The sequence below is a fragment of the Phasianus colchicus genome, chromosome 30 (assembly GCF_987193195.1).
Source record: "Phasianus colchicus chromosome 30, bPhaCol1.hap1.1, whole genome shotgun sequence".
NCBI lineage: Eukaryota > Metazoa > Chordata > Aves > Galliformes > Phasianidae > Phasianus > Phasianus colchicus.
In genome coordinates, this window is record NC_143465.1 from 3065050 (window position 1) to 3089339 (window position 24290).

Genomic DNA, 24290 nt, shown 5'->3' on the forward strand with positions numbered 1-24290 from the left:
CATAGGGAGGCAGCACGGCGATGCCCCCGGCTGATCCCTGCTGCTCCTCCCAGGGCTTCAGGTGCAGCACTCAGCAGCAGGGCTGGAGGACTCACAGAATCACGGGATCCTCCAGGCTCTGCAGCACCAACCCTCGGTGCGAAGGCACCCTGCTGCAACGCTCAGATGTATAAAAAGCCTCACGTGCATGGAACAGGCAGGGGAAGCAGGAGGGGAGATTGCAAAAGCCGCTTTCGTTCCCAAACAGCTGCAAGAGGAGAAATTTATGGCTTGAGTGGAGGCTGTGCTGCTGCTGGATGGGACCTGAAGGATTTACAGCATGCTGCTCCATGCAGACAGGCGGGCGCCGGAGCTGTGCAGCGCTCAGCCTGCTCAGAGTTCACCCTGCAGGGCTGCAGGGGGGAACTGCAGCGTGCAGCAGAGCTTGGGGGAAAGGGAGAAGAGCTGCAGAACACCTCGCTGCATAACAGCTCCTCGGGTCAGCTCTGTGTGCTGCCAGGCAAATAGGAGGCAAATACAAACTGTGGGACCAAGGGAATAAGGGCAAAAGCCACAGCAGGGAGGGAAGGAGCTGGGGGCACTGATGTCAGCCCCCATTCAATATCGTTCTGTGGGGCCACTGGGCTCCAAGTGCAGCAAACCAGGGAGCCATTGGTTGCCCCTGCTGATGTGGGAAGGGGCACAAAGCAGCAGGGATGCCCATAAGGTGCCCCACAACACACGCGAGCTGCTGCGAAGATCCAGAGGTGAGAAAAGCCACCAGTGGGGCTGAGCCCCTGCAAGCCCCCCTGAGACCCCAAAAAGGGGAATGCTGTCCCTGCAGCCTCCAGCCAGCATGGCAGTCAATGAGAACCGACAGGAGAGATTGTGGAGATGGAAGAGCAGCCAAAGAGCTGCGCTGAGGAGCATTTAATCAGCAGACATGCTGCCCCTTCCCCTGGGCACAATCTGTGGTCTTTAACGTGGCATTAATGCAGCCCCAGAGAGCAGAGCAGGCGCTGGGGGTGGGGGGGGAACACTTTAAAGCCCTGCATCTGAGGGCTCACTGCAGACAGATAATGATGTGACAGCCCCGAGAGAAGTTAATAATTCATAGCAATAAGACCCATAAATAAAACACTCTGCCACATCCAGCCTAACCCAGACAGCGCAGAGCGCATCGCAGCTGAGCGTTTGGTGGAAAGCTGCTGAGATGAATGGAATCCCATTCAGAAAGAGTCAACTGCTGCACCCCTGGGTTTGTGCTTCAGTGCTACTGAGATTCCTTGGGGCTCGTGTTGGAGAGAAACTCGGATATCACCTATCTTTGTGTTCCTGCTCATCTCAGCTTATAAAGCAGCTCACAGAAACACAAACTGAAGTGTTCAGCGATGCGATCCCACGACTGCTGTCGCAGACAGGCTGTGTTCTCATGGTCTGTCTGCTCGGCTCTCTGAATTGTCTGCTTTTCAGCATGGTTTGAAACCCAAACGCCTTTTAGGAGGCTTCTGCAGCATTTAAGACAGTGGCAGAAGCTGCCCAGTGCCAGAGGTGGTGGTGGGAGAGCAGAGCAGCTGTTGCTCAGCCCCAGTAGCCAGCCCTGGGGGAACCTCCTTCCCCTTAGCAATGAGATGGGCTCTGCAAGCAGCCACGTGGGCCTCAGCACTACCAGAGGTGGAAGCACACGGCGTCATTACAGCTCTCTGCACACCCAGGGTGCTGTGCCTGACAGCAGCCCCAGCTTTGGGGCCAGCAGGGCCGCAGCGGGGCAGAATCAGTGGGGCAGGATGGGCTCAGCCCCCAAGGCACAGCCCTACCCACCTGTGAACTGCGTGCTGAGCACCTGTGGGTTGTGGATGATGTCCTTCCAGAGCTGCTCAAACTCAGGGATCCTGGCCACGTTCTGCAGGAGCCGCACGAGGTCACGGCCGATCATAAAGCAGTCCATGAACTGGGGGGGAGGAAAGGAGAGGAAAAACATCACATCGAGTGCTCACCTGATGTGGAGGGGGGTGGAGAGGAACACGCAGTCCTTCAGGCTGAGGCTGGTGGCAGATGATTCATCCTGTGCACAAATGTCCACCCCTACCCCTGGCACAGTGCCCCTCTTTGAAGCCCGCAGGTTGGGAGAGGCGGGCTGACAGGCGGGAAGGTCAGCAGCTATTTTAAAATGTTCCCTCTCTTGTAAAGCAAACAATCAGCCCATAAATCTGACATTTTCTCTCCAGGATCTCAGCCAGTCTCCGAAGCTGGGGGTTGTGACATCGGTCCCTCACAACCCGGAGGGAGGAAGGGAGGGTGGGCAGCACCGTGGCAAAGGATGGGGTGAGGACACAAAGCGGGAGCACAGCCTTGGGGGGGATGAAGCACGAGCTGCCTGCGTGCTGGGGGGACCCAAAGGCAGCAGCACAGCCTCCACCAGAGCTGCTGGAGGAATGCAGTGTGCACGTGGAGGGCCCTGCTCTGCTCACCCGTTCCCGGAGGAGGGAGATGCAGAAATCCACCTCCTTCTGGCGCAGCGCCTGCAGCGGAGCCGTGCCGTGGTGGTCCACGATGAGCCTCAGGTAGGTGTACACAGCCATGGCTATCAGGATGCTGCTCTTCAGTACCCATTCCCTGCAAAGGAAGTGCAAAAACAAAACACCAAACCACTCCATTTTCAGCCACAACTTAGAAAACACCACAATAAGAAGAAACTGAGCCTGAAGGAGAGGAGCAGCGCAGGGCCACGCTCTGATCGTCCCCTTTGCATCCCCAGGGCCTCTGCCACAGCAATCAGAGCACTCATAACAGCCAGCTCACGAGCAAACACGGGGAGCAGCTCTGCAAACAGCTGTGGTCTCAATGCACAGCCTGCCACGAGAGCAGCTTTGCCCATCAGCACAGCAAGGCTCGCTGGGTCTTCCCTCACGGCTGGACCCCTTGTGCTCCCATGGAGGTGCTGCTGCTCCAACTGCAACCAGAAGGCAGGAGGCAAAGCGCAGCTGGATGGACAAGGGTAGAATGGGGAGAAAGAGCCATCCTGGGGGTCAGACAGTGGGGAGAACTGCAAGAGGGAGGGTGATCCATCTGCACAGAGGGATCTGCCCAGCAGCGCACAGCCCGCACCCCGCTCTGCTTTTCCACCCAGGAGGGCACCGAGCGGTGCTGGGGCTGGATTTGTTTCTCAGCCGCCCCGCTGGGTGTGCCGCCTTCTCTGCTCTCCCTTATCTGCCTGCAACAATAAATCCTCTCCGTCCATAAAACCGACCCAGTCAGCCTGGCTGTTGGCGCCGGGTGCCAGGAACGGGCCAGGCCGGCGCGCTGCCTCCGCTGATTGATGGCCCTCGGCATCTCCCTAAATCACAGCCTGCCCGAATGCTGCTGCCACCTGAAGAGCCACAGCCTGGGGGACAAACGGGTCGGCAGCCCTAAATCACCGGGGGGAACCTGGGAAAGCTCTTAGCTGGGTGCTGGCAGCTGTTAATTAGTGAGCTGGGCACTGCGCAAAGGTTACGTCCAGGGAGGATGCGGCAGTAATTAAGGGATCCTGGTGAGGCGTGGGGTCAGCACTCCCCTTCTCCCACTGCGAGCTGTGCAGAAAATAAATAAAAACATTGTTCAAAAGCAGGGGGGGGGGCTGCCCACACCCCCAGGACCCATTGATTTGGAGGCAGAAAAACGCAGCCCCTGGGGAAGCGCTGCCATCAGCAGCCGAGCGCCGTGGGGCTGCGGAGAGGCAGCTTTGTTGCTCCTGGTTTTAATTAAAGCAAGCACTCAGTGCTCCAAATGTGGAATCAGACCTTCACCCGTGTGGCTTTAATTAAAGCCCCGGTTCTCCTCCTAATCAAAGTGCAGAAATCCCGGCAAAGAGCTGCAGGTTGCACCTCGGGCTCCTTCCCAACCCTCAGCTCTCTCCTTGTGCTGCTTCTGAGCCGCTGCACCGCACGCACGGACACTCAGCAGCGCCTTCATCAGCAGCCAAAGCTTCTCCTCTCCCATCTGCTCCTCTGACAAACTCCTCCAGCAGCCACGCTCGGATTTCCCTCAGCTCTCCTGCAGAGCTGAAGGCAGATGTGGCAGGAGCTGCTCCTCCTGTGCTCAGGATGGCTGCATCTGCTGCTTTGCAATGCAAGAGCTGCACCGTGCTCAGGGTGGAGATGCTCCATGCCAAGTGCAGGTGGGCAGCAGTGCACGGTGAGAGGCTCAGATGGGACAGAGGAGCTGAGCTCAGCACAGGGGATGTGCAGAACTGCTAAAGAAGAGCAGAAATGGGACGAGCCCAGGAGAGAGTGGGGGTCTCTCCCTCTCCGAGAGCCTCTCCACGGTGCTGCCTCCAGCACACAGAGGCAGTAGGTGGCACTCACAGCTGTTCCCAGGGCCAAATAAATGCTTTAACCACCCAATAGTTCACCACAGCAATAAGAGAATCGTTGTTATTACAGACAGCCCTCGGTGAAAAGCTGTCAGCTATTTAAAAGTAAGGACTGCCCAGTCGGGGCCGCAGCTTATCGCCAATTAGCGGCTGCTTTGCCAGCAAAGGACAATGCTGAGCCCATAGGACAATGCCCACAGGACAATGCTGAGCCCATAGGACAATGCTTCCCAACTGGCCTGCCCCCAACAAATCGAAGTTGCAGCCCCAGCGAGGCAGAAGCTGTTTATACACAGGAAGCTTTTTGGGCAATTAACTCTGTCCTACTCCCCCAAAAGGAACACCTCCCCCGCAGGCAGGGGAAGCTCGGGAGGAAAATATTCCTGGGATCAGCTCTGAGCCACGCGTGCACTGTCAGGGCAGCTTCAGCCCTTGTGCAATGCAGCCCCTGAGGTTGGCTGGTTAATGGAAAGACTTGAGGACAATCCCACAGCAAGAGAAATGCAAACCACAGCCTGGAGACACGGCTGGGGACACGGGGAGGGGACGCAGAAGGCTTCTGCATAAGGAAACCCCATTGGCACGCTCCTGTTTGCAGCATCACTGCAGATGTTGGCCCAGTGCTGCCATCCTGCACTCAGCACAGCAGGAAACTCCCACCTGCCCCGTCCCACCGGTACCTCTGCTCTGTCAGGATCTCCAGGACGTTCTCTGCCAGCCAGATGTTCTTTGCTGTCACATCCCCCCCTGCAAAGGAAAAGGATTACAGGAGAGCAAAGCCTGCTAGGTCAAACTGCCCTGCAGTCAAAGCTAAGGCAGGGCTCTGCCTGGCCCTGCACGCCCAGAGCTGCAAGCACAGCACACCAGCTGCTGGAGGGGATCAGAGGGGTCTTTGCTACCACTGCACTTTTGCAAAATGGAATGAGGAATGGGCAACTCTCTTTTCTGGAAGGCAAAGAAACCAAAAAGGGGTGAAATTCGATGAGATTCCCAGCTGCTGAGCTTACGAAGGGACACAGCATCTGCAAGGAATGCCTGACAGCCCCAGCAAAGGCCACGAGTGGGGCAATGCCCGGAGCTGCGGTGACACGAGGAGCGGAGGAACTCCAGCTGCACAGCACAGCCAAAACAATGGGATCACAACAATTAAAGCATCATAAAGAAGGGGACAGTGGCACCCTTCCAGGTCAGAAGGGGCCCTGCACGGGGAGGTGTGAGCAAGGAAACAAGGGATGCCTTCAGCAGCAGTTTGTGGAACGCTCTGTTTGCACTGCGACAACAAGGCCAGCGCGGCTTGGCTCGCGCTCAGGGCTCCGTCCCCTCCCTCCCCTTCTTCCTCCCCTGAAGAGCAGACATGGCAATTTCCAGCCCCGCAATGAAAAGCACAGCGTCAGGTTTTATGGTGGGACACAAATTCCTGCAGCCTGGACGTCAGCAGTGGGGCTGAGCAGGGAACACGGAAGAGGCACCGTTCCTGCAAAGCCGGAAAGGCGTGCGTGTGCGCACAGTGCTTACAGCAGGGCCCCACGGGCAACCCCAGCTCCCTGCAGGGGCTGTCACCCCTCCTGCACCTCTGAGTGCTGATTTTGCTCGTGCCACCCCGCGTGGCTCACAGCAGGCACTGAGGATGATCCCGGTGCCCTCGTGCAGCGTGGCGAGGTGAAAGCTGGCAGCAACAGGAACCAATGCGCTTCCTGGCAGCTTCCAGCTCTTGCCAGAAAGCTGCTGGCTCTCTCTCTGACTCACTCCTCGTGGAGGATGTCGGGACCAAATGACTCTCAGGGCTCCGTCTCTGTGCTTGGCTGCTCTGAGCAGGGCATGCATGCGTAACCCCATTGTTTGGAGTGGCTGAGCTCACCTGCAATCTGCTTCATGAAGGTCATGCAGACGCCGTCGGCGCCGAGCACGCCGCTCTTCACCAGCTCCCTCAGCAGCCACACCAGCTGGGCAGAAGCAGAAAGGAATGAGGGTTGGGTGGACCCTCCCACGACAGCACTGTGGATGCAATGCCATCCTCCCCCCCTTAGCACATCCCTTGAGGTGGGCCCACGACCCCCCCCAGCTCCAATGCTCACTCCTCACTCTCTGCCAGGTTGGCAGCCCCCCTCACCTGGGTGCGACAGGTATCCTGCAGCTTCAGGTACTTCTCCATGAGGATCTGGTTGATCTTGTTGAGGACGATGTTCATTCCATCTCTGCTCACCAGGGCCAGGTCCCGGTAGCACTGCAGCAGGGGAAAGGCCGTAATGAAAAACACGCAATGCTTTTTATCAAACCCTGATTAGATAACGGCAAATAAAACATCTCGGGGAAGGGACACAAGGCAGGCAGGCTCCAGGGGATGACCTGAATCCACATCCTGAGGCTGGGCCAGCAGAGCTGTCAGGGTGGCTGCAGTCAGCACAGGAGCCAAAGGCTGCCCACTGCAGAGCAGACACCACTGGGCGGCTCACAACCATCTCCCCATCCCAGCTGCAGCTCTGGAGGGACTGAGAACAGAGAGGAAAGGCAGACTGGGGTCCGCAAGGAAGGATCAATTAACAAACAGTTCATCCACCACGAGCAGCAGCCAGGCCAGAGAGCAAAGGTGCTGGCTCTCCCTTCCTCCTCTGGTCAGGACAGCAGGGGGTGGAGGGTGATTAGGAAGTAATTTGCTAAGTAGCTCTGCACGAATGTTAATTTGTGCTGGTAAATGTCATGATATTCCAGAGAGCAGAGGTCTGGTCTCCACATCCTCCTTTGGAGGAGTTAATGAGGCCTCAGAAGATCCCTTTGATGAGGTTTCCTGCACTCCAGTTTTCTCCCTCCCTGTTTCATGTGGCACTGTTTAAACAGATTTCAAACAAACAAACCAAACCAAATTGGATCCCCCCCTGCAGCCCCCAGCACGAGGATAATTGTGATAATCCATGGAAAGGTTTGGAGGAAACCTTCAGGGCTCAGCACTGAGGGATGGGGGAAGAAACCTGAATTCTTTGGTTGTTGCTGAAGCTGTGAGCAACCCATCGCCTTCTCTCCAATCTGGGCAGATCGGAGCTGCTGCTCACACAGGGATGCTTAATTAACAGGAAGGAATAAGTGATGAAGGTGAGCTTTAAATGAGGGAGGTGGGAAACAAGACAGACACAGAGCAGGGAAAGGACCCCAGCTCAGGGCAGGAGGAGATGTCAGAGCCGGGCTGCAGTGCGGCTCCGCACCGAGCGTTAATTAAAGGGAGAAATGCCAGGCAGAGGAGGCAGCCCTGACACATCAGCTGCTGTCACTTTGATATTTGAAGGCGGTCAAGTGTCCCTGCTCACAGCTGGATGTGTTTAGCACAGCTAATCTCTCCCTGCTGGAGTTTCAAGGCAGTGGGGAGAGCTGCAGCTTCGCCCCATGGCGCTCTGCTGGGGCAGCTCCAGCTCCACTCCTACAGCAGAGGGTTTAAGAGCCACTATGGGACAGAAGGAGAGAGGTGCCCTACCAGCAAGCACAGAAGTGCCCCCGTGTTCAACACAGCCACCTCAAATACCCTTTTTTTTTTTTTTTTTTTTGGTATTCCTACTGGTGAGGTTACGCTCGGTGCACAGCAATGCTGCTTCCACACCACCTGTGTGGCTCTGATGCTCCTGGACAGAGGTGGGAATGTTCCTGCAGACACACAGGGCTGTGCTGAGCCCCTGCTCTGCCCATCCAGCACTGATTTCAGTGCTCTCTCACACACCCTACAAGATGCTCCATCAGCCAGGTGAGTGTTAACCCCTCTTTGCGAGCAGGGGAACAAAGCAAGGAGAAATTCACCCCCAAAATCTAGCAATAAAACATCGTTGGCCCCTGGCCATGCTGCCTGGACACCAAGCAGGCGACACTGAGAGCTGACAGCAGAGCCCAGTGGACTGGCAGACCCAATTATCCCCTGAGAAAAGCGCTGTGCTCCCAGGATCTGACCTGACAAGGGCAGTGGGAGCAGCCACGTCGCATTGCCATGGCTGCAGGCAGCAGGTATGTCCCCCTGCCAGCTTGGTCACACGCAGCTGGGCTGCCTGTCCCCTTGCCAAAGGAAATTACAGAGGGGAAGGCACTGCAGAGGCTCCACTCGGCCCCTTGCAATGTGATTGCCAGGCAGATTAAATGCCACAGCTCGCCAGACTCGCTGCCAGCACAGCAAAGCACCTGCCCTGCAAGTCCTGCGCTCCCACGCTCAGCTCCTGGGCTCTGAGGATTCCTTTCCAGCTGAGGTCCACTGCGTCCTGGAGGAGAGAAGAACATTTTCTTCCACGTGGAGGAGGGGAACCATCCCATGGCTCAGCAATAAGAGCTGCTCTTGGGCTCCCACGCTTCTTGGGAGGAAGGATGCGTCCCAATTCAGCCCCTTGGGGTTCACATGGCCAACACCTCACAGTCAGAGCACGAGGCAGAACGGGGCTGGAGGGCAGCAGGGACTCTGCCAACAGATTTGGGAAGGTTTGAAGGAGATGGAGCAACCCAGCCTCCTCCAGCACTGCCAGCAGCTGAGCCTCGAGGCTCCCAGGAGAGGTGTGATTTCCTTCTAAGATGCGATTTCTGGGACAAGGACCTCAATGCCACGACAGCCAGAGCTAATCTGGATCTGCTGCTTCAGTGGGGAGAGCTCTGCCCTCACAGCAGTGATTAAATCAAAAGAGAATAGGGCATGAGTCACCACCCTGAGTCCAGCGCAGCCCCAGGGCTGTGCATCCCTAACAACACAACACAGCGAGTGCCTTCAATCCCTTCAATCCTGCACCGTGCCTGGTCACTGCAAAGCACCCAAACCAGGACCCCTGGGTACCCCCACCACACACAGCCCCTCCAGCAGGGCTCCAGGACCCCCTCAGCTGCACAGAGCCCCCCTTCCTGCAGCACAACATCACTTCCAGCTCCCTGTTTGCAGCGCCAAACCGCAGCTGAGATGCTCAGAACACACAGCATTCATCTTCACGGGGATGGCTAACAGCAGTTTGAAAAACCACACTTTGCAGCAACGTTAAAAAGAAGAAAAAAAAGAAAAAAAAAGGGTTGCTTAGAAATTAAATCTGCTGTGCAAAATTAATAGAGGCCAACAGCTAAGACGCAATTTTCTCCAGGAATTGAATGCCTCTCCTCCAGAGCCCCATTATTTCTGGAGGCATCTACAGCCAACCTATAACACACAGATCCCTGCCGGGCCTCCAAGGGGAAGGCAGAGGCTGGGAAGGGCTCTCCAGCTTCTTGAAGCCTCTGTACTCTCCTCCCACAATGAAAATGAATTAACCCTGGGGCTGTGAAAGGACCCAACCACCCCTCCCTGGTGGCAGCCCTTCCTCCCAGCAGCTGCTGCATTGCCTGTGCCACAGGGATGTAACCAAACCAGAATGGCCCAAAGTTGTTGTGCTGACACACATTAACTCTTACAAGAGCTCTATTAGCTCTTATAAACACGGCTCGGTGTGCTGGGCTGTGCCTGCTGCTGCTTGGAAGGCAGAACCCCTCATGCATCAACACTGCGCACACCGATGGGTGCAAACCTTTACCTTCTGTGCCTGAGTGGGTTCGGTCAGGACCAGAGTGAAAAGCCCCAGGCAGATCTCCTCGTGCTGGGAGGCTCCTTTGCATATCTGAAAGAGAAGAGTGCTGTCAGTGAGCAGGCAGTGCTAGGAGACGGTCAGGAAGGCAAATGGAAAGGGAAGCTCTTCTTGAAGCAATGAAAGGGAATCACAAATTGGGACAGCAAACACCTCCCTGAGGTTTGCACACTGGTGATGGTAGCACTGGTGCAAACCTCGCAGTGCAGGGAGATTTGGGGCTGTTTCAGGATGCTTTGCAAACAGAACAGTGCACACCAACGCTCAGCACTGCAGCTCTGAGCCTCCTCTTGGAGGAGACTTCCACAACCTGCCCGGCCATGCAGTGCTCTGTGTGCCCAGCCTGCCTCGCCAACCTTCTTCCCATTAAGGAAAGGCAATTTTGTGCCACTCATTCCAAGAGCCCAAGGTGTTCTGGGGAGAAAAAAACACATCTAACATATCTGAGAGCTGCTGGGATGTAACACAACAGCTCTCCTTATACGGTAACATCTGCAGCGTGCCGCCGAGTATTTTAAGACCACGCAGAGATAGAAATAAATGCTCCATCCTTCATCTGAAGGACTGAACCTGCCCTTTCCAGTGGTCTGCACTCAGCCTCTTTGGAGGCCAAGAAAAAGCTGAGCAGTGCAGGAGTACAAAAATACATCAGAAACGCAAACACCGGGAGCACGTGAGCAGCAACAGCCCCGCAGTGCTCACACACTGGTGGACACTCAGCTCTCAGCAAGGAATTGGCTCCCAAACACAATCCTAGGCGAGGATCAAAACCAGCAGTGTTTTGTCTTTTAGCTGTTAATAGCTCCCAGACAGGTTTAAGAACAGGGAGAACACAGCAGGCTCCGTTCCCTCCTAATGCCCCTCTGCTCTCTGTGCTTGCTCACGGCTGGCACACCCACAGCACAGCCTGAACTATTCCTTCCAGGCTGAATTTCACCCCTCTGGGGGAGATGACACTTACGTGTGCATTGAGGGCATCGTTGGCCTCTCGCTCTGACAGCCCGTTGGTCAGCGAAGTCACGATGCCCACACACCTCTCCAGCCTCTGAAACACAGCAAAGCACCATCAGCAGCGCATGGGATGAGCACAGGGTGCTGCTCAGAACCCACAGCTCAGCCCACGGCACCAGCAGCACCCTCAGCTCCCAGCCAGCAGGGATGAGGTGCTTCACAAACACTCCTCTATGCACAGGTTTGGGTTGGAAATGCTCTGCTGACAGCATCCCAAGAGCCAAAAAGGAAAGGTGTTGTTATTCAGTGACACCAATAGTGGTGCCATTTGGATGGGGGGGACAAAGAGGCAGCGTGCAGAGCTGGGATGGAGCTGGGCTCCTCACCTGCAGGAGCCACAGAGCTGCTCCAGCCATGGCACGGCTGAGCCGGAGCACCCAGGGCCCTGCGAGGCCTCTTGAGCCCATCCAGCAGCCCAGGGATCTCTGCTGCTCAATGTCTGAGCAACTCCTGGCCCAGAGCAGCAGGAGCAGACGATGTTTCCACACGAGCATCCCTACGAGATGATGGGAAGGGCTCTCCAACACGCAGAACGTCACGACAGCACCAACGTAACAGGACTGGGGAAGCAAACAGTGAGAGCTCCCACAGCAGCTTTTTTTGCAGGTCAGCTCTCCTGTAACAACAACTGCTGGCTCTGGCTGTTTCGGTGGTGAAAACACAACATTTGCAGGGCCTGGAGGTGCTGATGTGTGACACCTCCTTCAGCACAGAGCCCACTGAGGTTCCCTGCGATGGTTCCCTCAGGAACAGCTGTGCCCATCTCTGGGGCAGGGAAAGCCTGAGCAGAACAGACATCCCTGCAGTCCCTTTGGAGCTGGTGGTGTCTGCTCATTACTGCTGTGCAATCAGAACACTCAGATTACGGAGCTGCTTGAGGGCTCCTTTGCACATCAAAGGGGCGGCGGGGAAGAATTTGTTGAGAAAAGGGTCAGCAGATCTCCACTGGGAGGTGATATGAAAGAAGATGCGCTGGTCAGTAACGCAGAGATAATGCCTCTGTCACACAGGCTTGGTTGGAGGCCCAGCTATGGCATTATGAAAAAGCAATAGGGCAGCCACAAAAATCCTCACTCCAAAGCAGATGAATTATTTGAAAGGGAGAACGAGATCCTGAGAGACAAAGTCAGGAGAACCCCAGCACGAAGGAAGACAACTTGTTGGCAGAGAACGCAGCCAAGAGCCACCAGAAGAGCTTTGCAGGAGGTTCAGCACCAATTCATGTCTTTGCTCCCAGGGCTGACGGGGCAGAGCTCGTGGACAAGCAGAAGATGTACCAGCTTGCTGCTGCTGGGCACACAAGCCACAAGAAAACTGAACTTCCACCTCTGAGCAACCATAACAGCTCAGACTGCAGCAAAAGCTCTGCCAAAACCCACAGCAGAGCAAGAGGGACGTCTTCGTGTCAGCATGAGAAGTCCCAGTGAGCTCCAGCCCTCCGTTCACCTCCATCAAACCGATGTGCCCAGCAGCCATCAGCTCCAACTGCTGCTGGAGGGGAAGGCAACAGCTTCCATCTGAACTTTGCAGCCAGATGACTTTGAACACACGATGAGCACGCGTGGGTTTTCGGGCACATTCTGCATTTGTTGAGCTCTTAACATGAGAAACAAACTCGTGGTGGTAAATCCAACAGTGCTGCCATGCTTGGGAGTACTGCTGATAGCTGAGCTTGTGCTATCAAACCAGGCTTGCTTCCAGCAGAGAAGTAAGGATGGAAGAGCAGCTGCTGGGAGGCGTCTCATGGTCACCTCTCCATCCTGGGCTCTGTCTGCGTGGTGGAGCCGATGCTGGCTGTGCCCCAAATCCCAGCAGATCCATGCCAGGCAGGCAGAGCTGCGCTGGGCCGACCTGGGAACGGCTCAACCACAGCTGGATGGGACCCAAAGCACACACAGGGACTGCTGGGTGCTCGGAACATAAATACACTCCGACTCCAGACCTCGAGACCCAGCCGTTCCAGTTGCCTCCCTGTTTTTCTCCTATAGCTGAAATCCTGCGTGATGTTTTCTCAATCTGCTCTGCTTCTCAAGCCATAAGTACACGTTTCCACCCCACAATAAATAATCCTTCTCTCCCATCAGCACAGCCATCCAGGGGGGGAAAACCAGAACCCCAGCCCGGGTCGGAGGCCCACAGCTGCTCCCCCTGCGAACCAGACGTGCTCCAGTACTGCAGAAGGGCCGAGGAGATGCAGCACCCACAGCCTCACAGCCCTGAGCCCAGCTCCCCCTCCCACCTCCCAGTCACTGCTGACAGCCCCGGTGCTCCTGGGGAGCCCCAAACCCTCCCTACGTGTGGGAACCTCTCAGCCATGCTGTGAGAAGAAAAGCCCAACGTGTGGCTCAGCTCTGGTTCAGCTCCCCATTACCCCACCCCTGCAGGGATGGGAGCAGCACACGTCCCCCTGCCCACCTCGCAGCCCCCTCCCCTCTTCCCCCCCTTTCACACCTACCTCCTCCAACTCATCCTTGGCATCCAGAAGGGTGGAGAGCAGCAACTTGCCTCCTCCTCCTCCTCCTGCCGCTCCCCCCTTCCCCTTCTGCACCTCCATTGCTGCCGGGGGGAGCCCCTACCCGAGGCGGGGGGGGCGGCTTAGCCTGAGAGGAGCCCCCCCTCTACGCCCCCAGTTTAATCCCGGCTGCCCCCCCCAGTCCTTCCCGGCTGGGGGATGGGGGGGCTCTACGGGCACCCCCCGGTACCTCCGCGCTCCGGCACTGGGGGTGTGCGGGGGTCACCAGGCCCGTGCGTGAGGCGGGGAACACGGGGGGGGGGTGGGATGTGGGGGGGAGGTTGGGGGTGGGGGGGGGGGGGCTGCTCTTCGACCACGCTTGGGCCCCCCCTGCCGCCGTGCTGGGCTATGGGGGCCTGTGGGACAGAGAGCCCCGGGGGTACGGGGAGGCACCGGGGCTGACAGCTGCCCCGGAGGACGGGGCGAGCGCTGCGGCTGCCGCCGGGCCGAACCGGGCCTGGAGCGGTGGCAGCGGAGGGGGTTTCGGTACCGGGGGAGGGGAGCGGCGGCTGCGCGCCCCCCGCCCAGCGCCGCCGGCCGGAAGTCACTAGGAAAGGGACGGGAGGGCCCGGGCGGAAGAGGAAGCGCACGCCGCCGGAAGCTGCCGCCCCTCCCTCTCGTTGGCCAATGGAAGAGGAAAGATGGTTTTGAGTGGCAGGGGGTGGAGGGGCGGAGTCGAGCCGCGCGGGTAGACCAATGAGAAGGTGGAGGCGGGGTCTGGGTGCGGAGAGACCACGCCCCCCTTCGCAGGATCGGGGCACGCGGGGCTCCCGGGATGGGGTGGGATGCGGTGGGATGGGATGGGATGGGATGGGATGGGATGGGATGGGATGGGATGGGATGGGAGCACCAGGACCCCCGGGACGGCGCGGATCCCAAATACCTCCCGAGCGGGCACAGCCGAGCCCCCCCGACCCATCTCGTGCTCATGAGCTGCCAGGACCCCCCGACCCCTATAGGTCTCCCCAGGTGGAACGCCTCCACCCCCCCCCCCACGACCCCCACCTCATATCGTCCCCCCCAGTTCTCTCTCCTCCGTTCCCCTGAGCCCCCCCACGTGTTCCCTGCAGAGGGGTGGGGGGGGCACGGGGCCCGAGAGGGGGTGCACCCATGGCTCAATGGGACCCGTGAAATGAGGAGGGGTCCGGGGTGGGGGGGGGGGTGAGATACAGACACGCAAAGACCGCACGGCGCCTGCGCACACACAGCTTTATTACAAAAAAATCCATCGCTCCGGTGCCGCCGCCCCGGGGGGGGGGGGGACCGATCCGCACCGGGACACGGGGCCGCCCCGTCCCGCTCCTCCGCTCACCGTCGCGGTCGGTACCGGGCTCAGCCCCCCCCACCCCCCCCACGGAGCGGGGGGGTTCGTCCCCCTATGGCCCCACCCGGGGGGCTCCGGGTATTGGGGGGGGGGGCTCAGCCCCGCGTGCTGCTCCCGCGCTCCCCCAGCAGCCAGTAGGTCCGGACTTTGCCCTTCCCCTGTGGGTGGGGGGCACAGGGAGCTCCGTTACCCCAATGGGGCTGGGGGACTTCGAGGGCTCTGGACAGAGCGTGGGGGGGATTTAGGGGGGCACCCCACTGGGATGAGAGCTCAGTGGGTTCCCATTGGGGTCCAGGAGCGCCCATGGCCCATTGGGATTGGGGTAATGAGAATGGCCACTGTTTGGTTGGGATAGGGGACCAAAGGATCCCACTGCCCCATTGGGATCAGGACCCATGGGTTTCCCATTGCCCCATTGGGATCAGGACCCTTGGGTTCCCATTGCCCCATTGGGATCAGGACCCATGGGTTCCCATTGCCCCATTGGGATCAGGACCCATGGGTTCCCATTGCCCCATTGGGATCAGGACCCTTGGGTTCCCATTGCCCCATTGGATGGAGGTGTAGGGAGTGCCTGTGGCCCCACTGGTTTTGGGGTACAGAAGGTATCCATTACCCATTGGGTGGGACCCAACTGGGGGGTCGCTGGGACCCCCCTGGGGTGGGTTGGGGCTGCGGCTGCTCACCTTCATCTCCACATCACCCCGCAGCTCCAACTCGAAGCAGCCGAACTCCTCCAGCACCGCTTTGGTCACCGCCGAGATGTGGATCTTCAGGGCTGGATGGGAACGGCCCCATCAGCACCCACGGGTGCCCCCCGACCCCCATCTGGCCCCACACCCTCACCTTCGCCGTTGGACTCCATGCGTGAGGCCGTGTTCACAGTGTCCCCAAAGAGGCAGTACCGGGGCATCTTCAGGCCCACCACACCGGCACAGACGGGCCCTGCGTGGCCCCCAGTGAGCCCCCAGCACACCCCCCCTCACCCACGTTTGCCACCTCTCTGTCCTTATCCCCTCTGACCCCATATTGTCCTCTCTGACCAATGTGGGTGCCATTTCCCCAGCCCAACCCGCTGACCCATTTGGATGCCATGTCTCCATCCCAACCCCAGTCACCCACATGGGTGCCATGTCCCTATTCCCATCCCAACATCCCCTATGGATGCCATGTCCCCATCCCCACCCCAGTATCCCCATCCCCACTCCAACACACCCATCCTCATCCCCATACCCCTACAGATGCCATGTCCCCATCCCCTCCCCAACATCTCCATCCCCATCCCCATATCCTCACCCCCACTCCAATGTCTTCATCACCATCCCAACGCCCCATGGGCACTGTGTCCCCATCCCAAAACCAACGTCCCCGTCCCCATCCCAACATCCCCTATGGATGCCATGTCCCCACCCCAATGTCCCCATCCCCACTCCAACATCCCCATGCCAATCCCAACATCCCCATCCCCACCCAACATCCACCTCCCAATCCCAACATCCCTTATGGATGCCACATCCCCATCTCCACCCCAACATCCCTAATGGATGCCACATCCCCATCCCCACTCCAACATCCACCTCCCAATCCCAACATCCCCTATGGATGCCACGTTCCCATCCCTACTCCAACATCCCCATCCCCATCCCAACATCCCTTATGGATGCCACATCCCCATCCCCACTCCAACATCCCCATCCCCACTCCAACATCCCCATCCCCACTCCAACATCCACCTCCCAATCCCAACATCCCTTATGGATGCCACATCCCCATCTCCACCCCAAATCCCTAATGGATGCCACATCCCCATCCCCACTCCAACATCCCCATCCCCACCCCCAACATCCCCTACAGATACCACATCCCCATCTCCACCCCAACACCCCCTATGGACACCCCCCCCCCCCCGCTGACCCGTATGGATGCCGATGCGCAGCCGGAGCTGCTGCTGCGGCCGGTGGCGGATGCGGAAGGACCGGACAGCATCCAGCAATGCCAGAGCCATGCGAGCCACCTCGCGTGCGTGCAGCTTCCCATTGCGCACCGGCAGCCCCGACACCACCATGTAGGCATCCCCGATGGTCTCCACCTGGAGGGACATCGCCGGGGGGGGGGGATGCGATGTGAGGTCATCGCCATCCCAGAGGAGGGGGGGGACGATGATGACGACCCCGCATCCCCACCTTGTAGACGTCGAAGTTGTCGATGATGGCGTCGAAGCAGGTGTAGAGGTCGTTGAGCAGCGTCACCACCTGCATCGGGGTGCTCTCGGCCGACAGCGCCGTGAAGCCCACGATGTCGCTGAAGTAGATGGTGACGCTGTCAAACGCCTCCGCCTGCACCGTCTCCCCACGCTTCAGCTGCTCCGCCACCGAGCTGGGGACACGGGGAGGTGGGTGAGGGGGGACGCGGCCCCTCTGGATGTCCCCAACCCCACACATCATGCCGTGCTCCTGGGGGTCTCCATCGCTGGGAGACCCATCGTTGGGTTGGGCGTCCTTTGGGCACCCCAACCTGTAGGGGGGTCCTTGGGATTCGCAGTCCCTCTGATCACCCCACCCCATCGCGGGGTTCCCCGGGTCTCCCAGCCCCTCCGCGTGGCTCCAGTCATGCAGAGCACACCCAGCAGGAGGAAGGAAGGGGATGCTGGTTTTGGGGTGGGGGTTATGGGGGTTGGGCCCCCGGCGCTCACTGGGGCAGGATTTGGTAGAGCAGAGCCTCAGCCTTGCGCTTCTCCTCCAGGTAAGCCTGGGTGCGCTCCTCCACCAGCTCCTCCAGGTTGTTGGCGTACTGCTCCATGCGTGACAGCAGGTTGTCCAGGATGTTGCTGCTGCTCTCCCTGCAGCAGAGGGGTCAGTGGTTGCGTGGGGACGTTTGGGGGCTCCTCCTGTGGGGCGGTGGGAGGTGGAGGCACCTGTTGAACTTGCGGAGCTGGACCTTGATCTGGTTGAAGTCGGGGCGCTCCAGGACGTCCTCGGCCCAGCAGTGCTGCATGAGCTGGCCCAGCTCCTCCATGTGGCACCCCACGTTGGCCGAGGGGCGGAAGCTGGGGCGCTCCCCACTCTTCACCCGCTCGATGATCTCTGCAGAGATGAGCACCCATCAGTAGGTCCAATAACCCAACAAGTCCAAGAACCCAACAGCGGCTCCAACAATAAACCCAAACAGCAGATCCATGAACCCGACAGTGCCTCCAAGAATCCAAAAGCCTGTCCAAGAACCCAACAGCACATCTAAGAACCCAGCAATAGGTTTAAGAACCCAACAGCACATACAAAAACCCAGCAGCTCATCCATGAGCCCGACAACCCATCCAAGAACCCAACAATAGGTTTAAGAACCCAACAGCCCATTCAAGAATCCAGTAGCCCATCCATGAGCCCAACAGCCCATCCAAGAACCCAATAACCCTTCCACAGACCTAACAGCCCATCCAAGAACCCAACAATAGGTTTAAGAGCCCAACAGCCCTTTCAAGAACCCAATAGCCCATCCATGAGCCCAACAGTGAGTCCAAGAACCCAATAGCCCATCCAAGAACACAACAGCCCTTCCAAGAAGCCAACAGCCCATCCAAGAAGCCAACAGCCCTTCCAAGAAGCCAACAGCCCTTCCAAGAACCCAATAATCCTACCAAAGACCCAACAGCCCGTCCAAAAACCCAACAATAGGTTTAAGAACCCAACAGTCCTTTCAAGAACCCAATAGCCCATCCATGAGCCCAACAGTGAGTCCAAGAACCCAATAGCCCATCCAAGAACGCAACAGCCCATCCAACAAGCCAACAGCCCATCCAAGAACCCAACAGTAGGTTTAAGAACCCAACAGCCCATCCAAGAACCCACCACTGGGTCAAAGCCCCCAGCCCAGCCCATCCCAGGCGATGCCCCCACTTCCCCCTCACCTTTGGGGCTCAGGTCCATTCCCTCCACGTAGAAGACGCCGTTGCGCAGCGCGATCTCTTGCAGGATGATGCCAAAGCTGTACACATCACCCTTCTGCGTGCCGCGGGCCGGCGGTACCTCCATCCTCAGCAGCTCCGGCGCCGTCCACAGCTTCTCTGCGGCACCAGGACGGGGTCAGCCGGGCAGGGACGTCGGGGACGGAGCGCGGGGCTCAGCGGGACGGGGCTCACTGGCAAACAGCGCGTGGGAATCGTCGCCGTCTGGAGCCACGCGGAAGCTCTCCAGCCCGTAGTCGGTGATCTTCAGCACGAAGCGGCTGTCCACCACGCAGTTGGAGGACTTGAGGTTGCCGTGGGACATGATGACGCCGTTGTGCAGGAACTGCATCCCCTGGCAGGGTGGGGTGGGGGGGTTGGACACGGTCCCCCACCCCCCCCACAGTGGGAATGGGGTTCTTTGTGGGAACCGGCTCGTTACCTTAACGATGTCAAGAGTGAGGGAGTAGCGGAACATCCAGTCCAGAGTGATGCTCTCGTTCTCCAGGATGTCCTGCGGATGCAGGGAGGGCACAGCGCTGTCCCCCCACCCCAGGGCCACCATGCACCCAACACGGGGTGGGCTGTGTGCAATGGGTCCCCCCAGGGTGCAGGGACCCCCCGGCACCTGCAGGCTCCCCCGCGGGCAGTACTCAGTCAGGATGCAGATGTTTGGGGGATCGGTGCAGGCGCCGATGAAGCGCGTCAGGTGTTCGTTTTGGACATCTCGCATCTGAGGGGCAGCAAAGTGTGGGGCTCTGCCCCACTGCGGGGACCCCCAGCCCTCCCCAGCCCCACCTACGTGCTTCAGCTCGAACAGGACCTTGCGCGTCAGCTCGATCCGCTTGCGGTTGAGGTGCTTGATGGCCACCAGGTTGCCCTGGGGACAGGAGGGGCGGTGGGTGCCCTCTGGGGGGGGGTCCCCAGCCCCACTCCCGTGTCCCCATACCTTGTAATACGCCGTCTTGGCGTAGACCTGGAACTGCCCCTCTGCTGTCATCAGCGAGCCGTAGTTGGAGCCCCTCTGGGGGGGAAGGACGTGGGATGAGCTCATCCCCACCCCACCCCCACCCCATCCCCACCCCATCCCCACTCCATCCCATCCCGTTCCCACCGCAGGGGGTGCAGCAGACACCCACCAGGGACAGGGTGAGCTTGCTGCCGGCGCTGCGCAGATGCTTCTCCATGCTGCTCATCTGCAGGTCCTCCCAGCGCACGCGCCACAACTCGGCCGCCAGCTCCTTCTCCAGCTGCAGCTTCCTGCACCCAACCACAGGGTGAGACCCCCCACGGGTCCCCCCTCGCCCCTCCTCCACCCCCAGCCACCCCCTCCCCACGTCCCACCTGTAGATGAAGAAGGAGATGACGGTGATGGCCAGCAGGACGAGGCTGAGCGCCAGGGACAGCACCTCCAACATGCTCAGGTTGGCTGTAGGGTGAGAGGGGGGTGGTGAGGGGCTGTGGGCCCCCCTGGGTCGTACCCCCACCCATCCACTGCTCACCCTTGCGGCACTGTGGGTCACTGTGGTCAAAGCCACAGGGGGGGACGTCGGAGGGGACGGTGTTCCCTGGCCAATGGATGTCACGTCCCGGTACCATATGGAGCTCCTTGGTGGTGCCGTTGTAGTTGGCCACGATCTGGGTGGGGGGGAAAGAGGGGGGCTTCAGAACATCCCTGTGGGGCTGTGGGGTGTCCCTGTCCCAGTGCAGCTCCCACCTGGAAGTCCCCACTCGTAGGGTCCATGTCCCATAGTGTGTAGTCGCTCTCCCGGTCCCCATTCTCATCAATCCTCAGGAACCCGGTGACGCCTGGGGATGAATGAGGGGTTTGGGGGGGGGGGCTGGAGACCCCAGAATGGGGAGAGTGGTGATGGGGGCAGCGGCTCTGTGTGCCCTGTGGGGGCACAGCCTCGTCCTGCTTAGTCTGACCCCAAAACACCCACCTGGGAGTGGGGCTGTGGGGTGGCAGTAAGTCCTGTGGGATGGGGAGGGGATGGGATGGGGGTGGAGGTGGAGATGGAACAGGGATGGGAATGGAGATGAAGGTGGGGATTTGGATGGATTGGGGATGAGATGGGACGGGGATGGGGATGGGATGGGATGGAAAGGGGATGGGATGGGATGGGATGGGATGGGATGGGATGGAAAGGGGATGGGGATGGGATGGACACCCACCATAGAAGGTGCGGTTCCACATCTGCTGGGTGATGGCGGAGGCGTTGGTGACGGAGCCGCCGCGCTGCAGGGTCTCATTGATGGCGTGAGCGTAGAGCAAAACCCCGTCGTGGAAGGCGGCCGCGATGAAGTTCATCTGAGGGCACAGAGCGGGGTGGGAACGGCGGCCCCTCATCCCCAACAGCCCCACATCTCTGTGTGCCACCACCCCCAGCAGCCTGGCTCTGTCCTGCGTCCCATCCCAGCAGCGCCAGCTCCATCCCGTGTCCTCTCATCCCAATGTTCCCATCTCTATCCCATGCCCTCAGTGTCCCTCACACCAGTGTCCCCAGCTCCATTCCACATCCCCTCACTCCAATGTCCCCAGCTCCATCCCATATCAACAGTGTCCCTCATCCCAATGTCCCCATCTCCATCCCATGTCCTCAGTGTCGCCAGTTCCATCCATGTCCCCTCATCCCAATGTCCCCAGCTCCATCCCGTATCCTCAGTCCCCACATCTCCCAATGTCTCCACTTCTATCCCATGTCCTCAGCGTCCCCAGCTCCATCCCACATCCCCTCATCCCAATGTCCCCATCTCCATCCCATATCCTCAGTGTCCCCAGATCCATCCATGTCCCCTCATCCCAAAGTCCCCACCTCTACCCCATGTCATCAGTGTCCCTCACCCCAATGCCTCCAGTTCCATCCCATATCATCAGTGCCCCTCATCCCAACGTCCCCAGCTCCATCCCACACCCCCTCACCCCAACGTCCCCATCTCTATCCCAAGTCCTCAGCGTCCCCATCCCCATCCCACGTCCCCTCACCCCAACGTCCCCAGCTCCACCCCGTGTCCCCGCCCCGTCCCTGTGTCCCCACTCCTCACCAGTCCGTCCTTCATGGTGAAGTTGAAGTGGGTCAGCGCCTCCTCCTTCAGCCGCGCCACGAAGGGTCGGTACTCGGGGTTCTCGGGCTCTTTGTAGGTGATGATGGTGACGGCCTGGGGGTGGGGGTGGAAGGGACATGGGGGGGCTGGCAGCGGTTCGGCCCACGGAGGGTCCCCGAGCCCCGGGCAGGGCTGGCTTCGTGCCGCCCTTATTAATAGCAGCAGGCACCGCTGGGACCTGGGGAAATGAATGTCGCTTCCTTCCTCCAACAGAGCTGCCAGCAGTGAGCAGGGGGTGGGCAGAGGGGGGGAAAGAAGGGGGGGGCAGCGCCGGTGGGAGAGGATTTGCACGTGGGTGTGCGCCCGGGGCTGCTTCACCCGTGGGGGGGTGCCGAGATTTGGGGATGGGGGTCCGCCGCCCACCTGGAAGGCCTCCCGGGCGCTGTCGTCGTGGCGGTCCCCGCGCTTCCAGGGTCGTTGGGGGTCGGGGAATCGCCCCCCCCCTGCAGGCTGGCCCCGAAGATGTCGATGTAGAAGAAGGCGAAATCTCCTCGCGTCAGCCCCTCTCGCCACGCCTGCAGCATCAACTCCCGCAACGTGTCCGGAGCGCAGCACACGTACACCACTGCGGGGCGGTGGGTCACGGCACGGCCACCCCCGGGGTGCGAGCCCAATGGGGGCGGTGAACTCCCCCCCCCAGACCCCCCGCAGATGTACCGCTAACAACGGTTACAAACGCGCGGTGCCCACCCGCGCTGCACCCCGCCCGATGTGCGCTACAGCCCCAGTGGGACCGGAGGGGGACACTGAGGGGTCGCTGCCCGCCGCTCCCCCCCCCCCCCCCCCCCCCGGGGCTCGGCCCGATGTTTCCTGTTTTCCCGACACCGTTTCCTCCTCCCGGATCGGCGCCCGCGATCCCGACGGTGCCCCCCCCGGGTCCACCGGGTGCGGACGGGCAGCACTGCAGCCCCGATGCCGCCGTTCCGGGGGATGAGGAAGGTGGAGTGGGGCGGGAGGGGGGGGCATTCGGACGACTCCGGGCTGCGGCGCCGCGCGAGGGTCCCACGCGTGCCGGACCGCCCCCAGCGCTGTGCGGTGCGCACACGGGCGTGCAGCCCTGCGGATCGGATCGGTGCGCACCTGTTTGCAGCTCGGCACGGCCGTCTGTACCGCACCGAGCCCCGCACATCGGCTCTCACCCGCACACACCTGTGCGCTCCGGCTCTCCCCTTCGGGCGGCCGCTCCGCACCGCACCGCCCCGCGCACCCCCGGCGGGGAGGGAGCACCGCACCGCCGCGAGGCTCCGCGCCCCGCACCGCCCCGCACCGCCCCGCACTCACCGCGCCCTTTCTGCCGGATCTCTTGGATGATGAAGGAGTAATTCCCGCGGTGGCGGAACACCACGTCGAGGACCGTCATGTTGCGCAGCGTCGGCAGCTGCACGTAGAGCCCTTCGGCCGCGAAGAAGCACGGCCGGTCGTCCACCCTCTCGTCCCAGTAGACGAGCAGCGCCCGCCGCGCCCACCCGTAGCGCCGGTGCAGCCGCACTCCCAGCTCGCCCAGTTTGCGGTGGCTCGGCCCCACGCGCGTCGTCAGCGCGAACTGCTCGCGTTTGTCGTCGAAGCCGTGCGCCTCGGCCCCCGCCGTCACCAGCGGCAGCCCCCAATGGCTCGTGAAACGCGCGACCGGCGCGGCCGCGTACACGCAGCCCGGCCCCACGAAGGCTGCGGGGTGGTGGGCGAGCCGCAGATCCACGGCGGCGAGCGGCGCTGCCATCTCGGAGCACAAACCGTGCCGGTCCTCGCTGCTGCCGAACACCCAGCGCAGCGCGTGGCCGGGCAGGAGATCCCCACGCGCGTTCACGGCGGCGGCCGCCAGGCGCACGGCGGGTCCCACGCGCGGCCAAGCCCACGGGTAGGAGAGATTCCGCTCGGGCAGCACCACCGCCAGCGTCAGCGCGGCCCCGCGGGCCCCGCACAGCGCCCCGCACAGCAGCAGCGCCCCGCACAGCACCGCCGGCATCGCCGCGAGTGGCCCCGTCCCCGCGCCCGGCCCGTCCTTCCCCGGCCGCGACGGAGGGCTGCGCCCATCGCCGCCTTAACCCCTTCGTGCCCGCCCGCCGCCAACCCCGCCCCACGCGTGTCCGTGTGCGTGCGCGTCCACGGGGCGGGGGGATCCCGCGTGGGGCGGCGCGGTGCGGAGCTGCGTGGGGCTGAGAGCCGACGGACCCCGCGCCGGGAGGATCGCCCCGCGCCGCCCCCTCCCGTCCCGCCGGAGGGGCGACCCCACGCGCGGCGCCCACCGCCGGTCCGCCCCGCGATGGAGTCGGAGCGGCCCGCGGGGCAGCACTGCGCGGCGCTGGAGGCGACGGCGGCAATTAAATTACTTAATAAAAGCACTAATGAGAAAAAACAGACTGGGCGAGAGGGAAAAGATTTCAGCTAGCAGAGGATGGTTTCGATCCATCGACCTCTGGGTTATGGGCCCAGCACGCTTCCGCTGCGCCACTCTGCTGCTTGTTAACACCTCCCTACCGCTGCATATGAAACTGCTCTCACGGCCG

At 60.5% G+C, this 24290-nt stretch overlaps 2 protein-coding genes and 1 non-coding gene across 4 annotated transcripts in view; all 3 read right to left on the minus strand.

The window, feature by feature from the left end:
* Positions 1 to 13686, minus strand: part of INTS3 (integrator complex subunit 3) — a 28471-nt gene extending 14785 nt beyond the window's left edge. For both annotated transcript variants that reach the window (XM_090126894.1, XM_090126895.1), the window contains exons 1-8: positions 13361 to 13686; positions 10856 to 10939; positions 9844 to 9927; positions 6444 to 6557; positions 6192 to 6276; positions 5014 to 5080; positions 2451 to 2595; positions 1801 to 1930 (exon numbers count right to left, since the gene is read on the minus strand). In XM_090126894.1, the coding sequence (XP_089983020.1) occupies positions 1801 to 1930; positions 2451 to 2595; positions 5014 to 5080; positions 6192 to 6276; positions 6444 to 6557; positions 9844 to 9927; positions 10856 to 10939; positions 13361 to 13459 (808 nt within the window). In that variant the 5' untranslated portion in view covers positions 13460 to 13686. The remainder of the gene's footprint in view (positions 1 to 1800; positions 1931 to 2450; positions 2596 to 5013; positions 5081 to 6191; positions 6277 to 6443; positions 6558 to 9843; positions 9928 to 10855; positions 10940 to 13360) is intronic.
* A 924-nt stretch (positions 13687 to 14610) lies between these two features.
* NPR1 (natriuretic peptide receptor 1) lies at positions 14611 to 23779 on the minus strand. Its single transcript, XM_031609692.2, is given in 22 exon segments — positions 14611 to 14899; positions 15428 to 15519; positions 15588 to 15686; positions 16656 to 16830; positions 16925 to 17117; positions 17434 to 17580; positions 17656 to 17824; positions 18646 to 18801; positions 18877 to 19036; positions 19124 to 19195; positions 19310 to 19414; positions 19484 to 19561; positions 19631 to 19705; positions 19821 to 19941; positions 20026 to 20110; positions 20184 to 20319; positions 20399 to 20490; positions 20857 to 20992; positions 21727 to 21840; positions 22150 to 22227; positions 22230 to 22351; positions 23068 to 23779. Coding segments are annotated over 22 exon segments (3150 nt in total). The 5' UTR covers positions 23750 to 23779; the 3' UTR covers positions 14611 to 14836.
* Positions 23780 to 24169: 390 nt separating this feature from the next.
* TRNAM-CAU (transfer RNA methionine (anticodon CAU)) lies at positions 24170 to 24241 on the minus strand. The gene has a single exon. It is a non-coding gene; the product is annotated as a tRNA-Met (tRNA).
* Between the last annotated feature and the right edge of the window lie 49 nt (positions 24242 to 24290).